The sequence below is a fragment of the Egretta garzetta genome, unplaced genomic scaffold, assembly GCF_000687185.1.
Source record: "Egretta garzetta isolate BGI_Z169 unplaced genomic scaffold, ASM68718v1 scaffold397, whole genome shotgun sequence".
Lineage (NCBI taxonomy): Eukaryota > Metazoa > Chordata > Aves > Pelecaniformes > Ardeidae > Egretta > Egretta garzetta.
The window spans coordinates 8,635,232-8,645,584 of record NW_009260493.1 but is presented as its reverse complement, the minus strand read 5'-3'; the positions used below and the strand labels follow the sequence as shown (position 1 = coordinate 8,645,584).

The window sequence follows — 10,353 nt, the reverse complement described above, 5'->3', positions numbered from 1 at the left end:
GCCTCTGCACACGGGCACGGAGCGGGAGAATAGCGGAATAGAATCGTGGAATCGTTTAGGTTGGAAAAGACCTTTAAGATCAAGTCCAACCGTTAACCTAACCCGGCCACCCCACCACTAAACCAAATATAATGTTGTGGGTTTATTTTTTGATTTCTATTTGATTTACTCCCCTTTTTAAAATCTAACCCTTAATTCCTCTGAGGGAATGTATCCACCTTGATAACTTTTTTTCATAAGCCATGCAGCGCATGGAGAGACAGGCAGTTGTTCAGAGGCTAGACCATCATACCCTAAATCAACCCACATTTAAAGTATTTTTCAGTTACAGAAAGAAAAATTAAGCTTATAAAAGTAGACTGAGATTGGTTTACCAGTGCTTGTAAGACTGTGTCTTGAGTCCTGTGAGTAGATAAAGACAATGGAGTGTTTTCAGCTGGAAAAAGCGTTTTGGCTCCATTCTGCTCCCCTGGTTCATTTGGAAAGTTGGGCTAATAGACTGGGATGACTACGGTGCTTATTTTCAGACAATGGTATCTAAAGAAATACCTCATGCAGCTTAAACGTGAGAGTTCATGCTGACCCTTGGACACAATGGTTCTTCAGTGTCGTGGTCACGTAGCTTGTGTCTCTGTGCACACAGCGGAGAACTTGGATAATGTACCCCCTATGTGCTGTCAGTGTGCTGGGTCATTTCCTAACATCTGGACACGACATTTCTTAGGATATTGGATTGTCTTGCTGAATGTAAGTCCACCCATAGGTTACCTATTATTGTATCTGACAGCATATGCAAATACTGTAAAGATAAAGGAACCCATCTAAATATTTGCAAAGTTTTCTGAAAGTAATTCGAGGAGTTGCTGATTTATTTATGAAGAATGTAACTAGTTAACCAAGTTTTTACAGGAAGGCAGTAGAGTACCCTGAAAACAGCAGAGTCTGAATGTTGTGCCTGCAATGACCATTTTCAAAGTTTTTTTGAAGCAAATGATAAAACAAACCATAAATGATAGGGCTGCAGGCAGAACTGGAATAATCCAGCCAGAAGGCAGCACTCACAAGCCCTTAGGTGCTGAGAAGTTAATAAAAAGATCAACTCCTGTGAGAAAGGCGGCCAAGGGCAACAACAAAACCAACCACCCCTCCAAATTTCCATGATTATGCATGATGTTTCCATTACTTTTTTCTGGTTTTGAAGGAATTCTGATTCTTGTGACACATGGAGAAGTTTAGTAATCTTTCTGCAATGTTTTCTTGCTACGTATAATGCATGGATTTGTATCTCTACCGTGACTGTGCCTGGAAAAGAGGAAGCAAAGGGAGAAGCCAGCACTCCTCAGCATTTGTTAAGTAGGAGAGAAACACAGGAACTGCTGCAGGCAATAGGTGCCATATATTCTCCAGTAATGTCAGTATTTAACCCTGAGAAAACCACACTAAAGGTGAACAAGAATAAAATCGACTAGCTAAGAAAATTGCTTCTATCATAGGGACAGTCATTTCGGTGATGTAACGCAATGGGTCAAAGGCGGTATAATCACAGTCAAGGGAGAGAAATCAGACCGGAAAGCGAGGTGCTACGCACAACTGCATCACAAGATGTGCAGAGTTTGCAGGAGAGAGCCCCAGGCTACCAGCACAATTTGATGGAGCTGGCTGTGCTGTGCTGGGGCATAACGTGACACTGAGGAAAAGTCGGGTTTGAACACGGATCAGACCAGAAGCTTGGTGGGAGAGTAGACTGCTGGAGATGATGGATGGAAGCAGTCACAGACGTATTTCACCCCATTTTGGACAGGACAGTTCCACCCGTGTATGTCTGCATAGCACAGGGGCAAAGCCCACACCTTGCGTTTCTAGGCCCTAAATTGTTAACTGTATCTTGCATTTCTAAGCCCTAAAATCTTAACAAAGTCAAAGCAATACTACACCAGCTGTGAGCTCCAGATGCCAGATGAAGTCATGATTTGGCAGCATGAAGTATTCACCAAAGTATTGCAACACAGCCAGTCCTAGAGAAGAGAACCAGACAGAACAAAATTGCTAAAACATTGAAGAACAAGATCTGCAGGGGCAAGTTTTTTTTGGGAAAAAGATGTTCTTGAGTATACAATCCCTTTTTTGGGTCAAATCTTGCCTCTCCTGATTTAAAACATATCTTTATATCTTCCAAAATATTAAACTGTCTTGATTACAATGTTACATCAGGTCTAGAGACCAATGTGACAGTCGCAAGTGCTTCAGCTGCCACTTCTGTCACTTGGCATCTAAACTGAAGGACAAGAGGACATACTCTGTCCCTCAGCTGTGCTGGTGTCAGGTACCTGCAAGTGTCAGGGTACTTTGGTCATGCGCGGGCTCTGAAATTAAAGGGCCTGAGGAGAATCGTGGAATCGTTTAGGTTGGAAAAGACCTTTAAGATCAAGTCCAACCGTTAACCTAACCCGGCCACCCCACCACTAAACCATGTCCCTAAGCACCTCGTCTGCCCCTCTTTTAAATACCTCCAGGGGTGGGGACTCCACCACTTCCCTGGGCAGCCCGTTCCAGTGCTTGACAGCCCTTTCAGTGAAGAAATTTTTCCTCATGTCCAACCTAAACCTGCCCTGGCACAACTTGAGGCCATTTCCCCTCGTCCTATCGCCCGTTACCAGGGAGAAGAGGCCGACCCCCACCTGGCTACAGCCTCCTGTCAGGCAGCTGTAGGGGGCGATAAGGTCTCCCCTCAGCCTCCTCTTCTCCAGGCTAGAGGAGAAGGCAGCTCCCATCAGAGTCAAACAAATATTTGCCTGTTTCCCGCTCCTCTCCTGCCTCAGAAGGCTCCCTTCCCCTGCCTCTCCATCTTGCTCCAGAGAACTACAAGATGAATTACTTCTTTGTGTGTTTAGATATCCTCTCTCTTATTAAAATGCAAAGCTGTTTCTCCATCCCGCATTTTGGTGGAAAGGTGTAATTAAAAATACTGGTGAAAGCACTCCTCCTTTCTTACAAGAAAGACTGGAACGTTCTTAGTTTATATATAGCTAAAAAGACTCATGGCTGTCTCTTGAGAAACTGCACATCCTTTTCTATGTCAGTTTTCTCTGTAGTGCTTCATCGATGCTTTGTTGCTGCTGCAGCCATGAAGACTGACACGCAACTGATCCAGTGGGAAGATGATTTGATTAGGTTACGTAAACGGAAGAATAAATAAATTATTTTAATATATTACAGTTATAGCTGTATATGCCCTTTTGTCAGGAGTTTCTCGGAACAGTTAGGTGCATTTACTTAATTTTCACTAAATCTGATTGAAATGTTGTGGGTTTTTTTGTCAGAAAAACATAACGGAAAATTGGACACTGACTACTGAGCATTAATTTATCTGAACTGACTTCTTTGGCATACTTTTCTTTTGAATAGAAAAATGAATGCCTGTAAACCAAAACCTTTAATTTAAATCTTGCATAAATTATTTTGGAAATGCTACTTCAGTGTCTCCAGAGAATCGCCATTTGGATGTTTTATGTTATTGCTCACTTCCTTCACCTCCAGAACATGCCTGCCTTCAGTTGTATCTGTGACTTCATGCTAAATACTTAAGTGCTCTGCAGTATTAAGGTATAAAATAAAAATAAGCATAGAGCTTGAAAAAAAAATAAATCTATTTCTCAAAAAGTTTTCAGCTGGTGTTTTTGCAACCCAAGGATTTAACTTCTTTTTTTTTTTACCCCATATTAATAATAGACGTTGTCGACTTTTTCTCTTTAAAGCTGCCTTTGCCTGTGGATTCCACAAGGGGGTAGGAAATCCTTTCTCACAGTTTAGGCTGTGACAGAAAAGATCAAAAGAAAAAAAAATTAATAGTGAGCTTAACTATTCTGACCACAAACCATTTTAGAATAAAAATATAGCAACTGTGTGAATAAAAATGACTGGCTTTGAAGACAGCTCTGAATGTTGCTGTTATAGGCATTGCATGAGGGAGGCTGAGTGCGGCTTAGCTGGCTGGGATGCTCTTAAGCATGTCTTGCTGTCCTGCGTATTCCAACTGGGATGGACCAGAGAGGAAGAGGAGCATGGGGGTGCTCTCAGAATGAGGTGCCCACCTGGATGTGGGAGCCTGAACTCTCTCCGGAATCCAGGATTGGAAATATATCCTCCGAGGGCAACGTTAGCTCTTGCTGGAATCATTCACAGTAAAAAAGATACAAGAAGTCCTAACCCTTCTGGCTGCTGCCCTGAGGAGAACAACATGGTCAGGATTTGATATAGACCAGAATTCATGCTAGAACAGTTCACGGTGTAGTTTGGAAAAATAGATTAATGGGTGATCATGTGTGTCAGAGAAAATAATACAAAAGACCTTACCATGATATTTAAGGAGAGGAAGAAATTAAGAGATCTGCAGTGCTTACATCGGAACATAAATGGTGTAGCCCATTGAACTGGATGTGGCTAATATGTTAGAGCAAAACCCACAGACACTCAGGTTCTCCTGTGCACCAGCAGGTGTGGTCCACAAAAAATCTCTGTTACTCTGATGCCGTACATTTTGTGCAAAGCAGTGCTTTGTTTAGCACCAAGTTTAGCACTAGCATCAAGTTTAACAGCAGGTGGAACAGCATGGCATGCCACAAAGTCATTCAGGAACCAAATCCCACCATCTGACAGATCTGCAATCCAGAAGAACTACTGAAGGTCTAGCTGCAGGCTGCAAGTTGGGTAGCAAGACTGACTAAGTAGATGCTACTTTAACATCCAAGGGCACATGCAAGGACACGACACACTGAAGCCTCACAGATAGCTCAAAATTGTTCCCTGAAGATTTGCAGTCCAGAAGAAATGTTGTCTTTGTAGGATATGTATTGTATTGGGCTGACTCTGAATGATTTGTGCTATATGTTAGTGAAGTAATTTAATCATTACTTAAAATACCTCCAATTGCATCATGTGTCACCAGCTGTTTAATACATATAAGAATTTTCAGAAATGCCTAAATGTGGACTTAGAGACTTAATTAGACACCTAACATTAACTTAATACATCCTTGTGTAACTAACAGAAGGGGTTAAAACTCACCCCGCAGCATGGTTGAGTACAGTGGCAAATACTGCTGGCAGCAAAGGTTGTGAAGGCACTTACGAAGGATCTGTAGTTGACTCCAAGTCTAGCGTTGTATCTAATTTTTTGTGGCCCATCATCTGACTCATGGTTTCACTGCTGGAAGGATGTCAGGGACATTTAGCATTTGTTAGCTTTCAATAAAACCTCCTCATGGACTAGTTTTAACACAAAGACAGATCTGGTGGCACACAAGTTTCTCTGAAGAAGCCCCATGGAGCCTCAGGCAGATGTGACCTGGCACAGCTGGCTGCAACACTGCCTCTGCCATGTCCCCCATCACCTGGCACGGAGCTCCCCTCTCCCTGCCAGCACCGGCACACTACGGGCTCTCCACATTGCCCCAAAACACTACGTATTTCATGCGGCTCAGCTCCAAAAGGAGAAGCAGAAAGTTCTTGATAGCATCCCAGGTGGTAGCCTCGCCAGTAAGGTGTCATGTGAAATGTATGCAGACGTTGCCCTCCTTGGAAAGCTGGCCCCCAGGAAAGCACTGCAGGAGCAAAACCAGATTAAGATGAGCCTAGACAAACCTGAGGCGACAGCACAGGCTTCAAAACTCAGGGCTGGGCTGGGCTGGAGGTCCAGCTTTCCAGAGCTGGGCCACTGGCTGCAAGCAACCTGCTGCTCAGTTTTCTTTCTCTCCCTGAGCACTGCTCCCGCTGCCCTCGTGTTTAACCCAGGGGTCTCCCTGGGCATGTGTTGGGCAATGATATGGGACAAAGTAGTACCAAGCTCCTAGGTGCCTGAAGTCTTTATTGCATCCAGCTCTGCTCTGTTCCCTGTGCTAGCTGTTCAGCTAGTGCCAGTTTTCCACAGAGAGAGTAATTGCCTCAACTTAAAGACCTTGGGTTTTATGTTTGTTATTACGAAAGGTGAGAGCCTTACACCCCACCCCAGACAAGTCTGTGACCTTCCAGCTCCTTGCTGTCTCAAGTGTTTCAGGGTTGGGGTGAAATTGGGACTCTCCAGATCCAAAATAGAATGTCTTCATGTTATCACAGATTCATTAAAAAAGTCTTCAGTAAAGAAAATTAGCAGCTATCACTGCCATGCCAAACTAGTATAGATGCGATAAACCACGAAGTGAATACGTATGTGGGTCACTTTCTGGTAGTCAGACTCTACTAAGGGTAGAGTAGAAACTGTATGCATACCGTGGAAGGTAAGTCAGAGGTACAATTCGCAATTAAAAGACTGCAGTAGCTGCATCCAGTAGCGGCAACTCAGCCAGCCTTATTTTAAGCACTTAACTGATGTGAGCTCTGGCAGCGAATCTGGCTGACTTCGGAGGGAGCTCAGTGTGGCAAGGACCTCAGTTAGAGGCTCCAGGTCAGCGTGAAAGTGTGGTGGGGTGTATATGGGGTGGGCCATCAGCAAGCATATTTTATAACATCTGGAGCCTGACATCTAAACCAAGAAAGGACAAGCACATCCCTGAGCGTGAGCGGGACTCTCCTTCCCATGTACTCCTCCCCAGGTACGAAGCACGCAGAGGATAAGTGCTGAAAACCCGATTCTGTTGTTTCCAGGGTAGAAGATAGACTTCAAGATGAAATTACACTCACATCCTATTTGCTTGGGAATAATGGCAGACTCTATACATCTGCTAATGCCCCAGTCACAAAAGGGTGACAAGACTGCCACCATATTAGCCTGGGATGTATTCGGTTTAGGAGATTATTGATGGTGAACTTCAAGAAAGATTAGCTGCATGCATACAAGATTAGGTGAAATACTGAGTTTATGGACTGTATGTGAATACTTTCTGAAATTAAAAAAACACAAACCAATGCATTAAGAGATTCTAGAAAGACTTAAACTTCTGAAACACTATCAAGGCATTAAAAGTGAACACAAGTGGTAAATAAATATCATATAAAATGAGTCTGATTTTATTAAAGAAATATTTGATGAGATAATTCTACAGGACTGACTCATAAAACTCATATTCCGCATTTCAGGCTTTCACTGAACCATGAATATCCAGTAATCCACCGTTCCTTCTTCATTTCTAGAGCTGCTGTCAGTAGTAGAATCTATTACTGTGACTGACCTTCAGATACAAGTTTTATTGTATGAAAATATGGGCTAAATATTTTGCCTTTTAAGATAAATGTTTTTTGAATGCAAATGGATAGAAAAAGCCATATATTACTGGATTGAAGAAAGAATTTAAATACCCAAGCCAGTTTAGAGCATCAAACAGAGGTAAAGGAGTAGAAAAATTTAAAAAAGGATCAGTTAAGATTGTGAAAAAAACAAGGAAACCAGCATATTAAGAAACCCAGCATAACTGTACTCAAAATCTTGGCAGCTTTCCTATCTTTATTCTTAGAAAGCCCATTTTTCTTATCACTTTTTGTGTGCCTGTGTGCCTGGCTCAACTCATATGTGTGCCTTTGGGAGACTTCAAAAATTTTAATATAAATGCCTATCGTAATGCAAGCAGGCGCAAATAAACCAACTGTAAATAAAACAGCCCCCCATGGTCTGTTGAACGCAATAGGGCACAAGCTCAAGCATTTAACCAGCATTTCATAGCCCTCTGTTCCAGAAGCACAAGCTTCTGAGAAGACTATACCAAAAGCAAAAGCAGAGGGCAGTGACCAGCACACGGCTGGGATTTGTTTTATGGCCACGACAGTGATGGTGCTGGCATAATGCAGAGGGTGGCAGATTGCATAAAACCAATCCACAGCAATGAAATGACAATGGAAAATGGAAAATAAGCAGAGCATCAGGTCGAAATTGTAATGAACTTTGCAGAATGTCATCCCAAAATATCAGCAGTTCTCCACAGACCTCACCGTGCTGTAGGTCATAACAGCAAAGCCCAGAAGGAAATCTGTGACGGCCATGGATACGATGAGGAAATTGGTTGGAGAATGAAGGTGCTTGAAATAGGAGATGGACATTTTTACGGCCAGGTTCCCTAAGATGGTGAGAATGAAGGCAGCTGTTATGAATAGATACATCACCACCCCTCATGCTCCTGGTGACCTAAAGCTCTTAGGACAGGATCTATTTCCAAACTCAGAGAAATCAGCCAAATCCCTTGCGATATCTGGAGAAAGCATAATCAATCCTTTATTAGATTTTTCTATCAGAGATGCAGTTCATTCCACAGGCAGATTTAATTTTCATGAGTTTCCAAAAGATTCAAAATCCTAATGTAAGAATACAAGGGAAAGTAAGTCAAGAGCGTGAATTAAATTACTGAGTGAAATGAAGTAACTCAAAGGCAAACTTTCTCTTGGCTTGAATAGGAATACACCTGTGAATATTTTCAAGGGTCAGAAAATTCCCTTCATTTATTTGGGGAGAACCAGACCCATTTTTGCCATTTCTTTTCCTGATAACTTGTTTGGGAGTCTGTTTAGAGATAAACTAAGCAGAAAGAGACAGTCTTCTCCACAGCAATTTAACCCACTTAAAAAGAACTCGGGATGCAGATTGGTCCACTGATTTTTTCCAATAGGTAGTACCCTGAAATTAAGAAAATACAGAAACAGAGCATCAAAAGATTAAAAAGAATGCTTGGAAGTCAGTTGTATAGGCTAGGCCTACCTGCTTCTGTTTTAGTAATACCACCTATAGATTCTTTAAGTAGACATTTTCCTGTTTTGTTATTGCCCTGCAAAACTGCAACACCGGTAAAAGGCAGGCCCCCTTTGTAACTTGGCTCAAATTAATGAAAGGTGGGAATATATTTTTGGTTTTTTGACATTACAATTAAGTCCCAGGAGATCTGGGCTTAAAAATATATATCAAATTTAGGGATTTACATCAACAGGAGATAAACAAAGCCAAGTGTTTGTATTCCCAAGACTATTATTTTTGTTTACTCTTTAATTCCTTTACCTCATGCATAGATGAGCTATTTTGGTGACTTAAGGTAGATAAAAGTAATTTCCAAAAAAGCCTTTGAAAGGAGAGGCTAAAGGTAAAGGTGAAGAAAAGATACTCTGTTTTTTTTTTATTTTAGTGGCTGATAGATTCTGTCTTTCACATTTTTTAATGATTACCACTTCTAATGAAACTTAGAAATGAAATATTTAATAACCTTGAAGAAGATTACCATCTTGTAACTTAATGGGCTGAAACAGCACTTTCTGTCCTGCTGGCTGTATATGCAGCTTTCGCATAACGTACAGAAAATCTTCTCCACACATTAGAGAAACTGATAAAAAGAAGTGTTATTCTAGGTCAATCTATCATTGTTATTGGACAATCTATTATTTATAAAAAAAAAAAAGCAAACAGGAAAGGTAGTATTTATTTTCTTACAAGAAAAGGCAAAATTAATTCACTATTAATGTGAATAAATGGAGTCCTCTGAGGCCAGAGGTGGATCTTCAGACTTAATGCTGGCCCTTATGCAGGCGTATTGAAGATGCATTACAAGTCCAAGGGTAAATGACTGCTATTCAACAGAGATCAGATTTTTATTGAATGTGATATACAATATGTCATAAGAACAGGGCAAAAATAAACATGGAGTTTTAAATGAATTAAGGGAAAAGTAATAACATTTAAAGGAGTCTACCTTTATAGCAGCTGTTTTAAAGACAAACAAGGAAATTTTCTGTTGGGAATAAAATGCAAATTTCTGGGATTATCTACAACAGAATCATTTACAGACTCCAAAAATAGTAAAATGTTGTTATTGTGTACAGCAGAAATATATTACCTTTGATATCTGTCAGTATTTTTGAGACAGGCATATCTAGTAACTTCATTTTTAAGTAATCAAGTGAGAGATATGCAAGCTTCACACAGATGATTATTAAAAGAAGTTACTAAAACATAAATCTGTGCAGACACAATTATATTAGATTTAAAAATTAAATAAATCTGTGGATAGAGGCTATTACTTCAAAAAGCATTACCTTCAGAAAGCAGTGTCCCATGCACCTCACCATTGGTCCTCCTTCAGCATGGGACTGTGTTCAGCTCTGGGGCCCCCAACATATGAAGGACATGGACCTGTTCAAGCAAGTCCAGAGGAGGGCCATGAAGATGATCAGGGGGCTGGAGCACCTCTCCTGTGAGGACAGGCTGAGAGAGCTGGGGTTGTTCAGCCTGGAGAAGAGAAGGCTGCAGGGAGGTCTGATTGCAGCCTTTCAGTACTTAAAGGGAGCCTATAGGAAAGCTGGAGAGGGACTTTTTACAAGGACATGTAGTGATAGGACAAGGGGTAATGGCTTTAAACTGAAAGAGGATAGATTTCAATTAGATATAAGG

At 41.4% G+C, this 10,353-nt stretch overlaps 1 protein-coding gene across 1 annotated transcript; it reads right to left on the bottom strand.

Annotated features, from left to right (window-relative positions):
• Window positions 1–7,148: 7,148 nt before the first annotated feature.
• On the bottom strand, window positions 7,149–8,186 carry LOC104131150 (trace amine-associated receptor 2). Its single transcript, XM_009644274.1, is given in 3 exon segments — window positions 7,149–7,225; window positions 7,228–7,366; window positions 7,368–8,186. Coding segments are annotated over 3 exon segments (1,035 nt in total).
• Window positions 8,187–10,353: the final 2,167 nt, after the last annotated feature.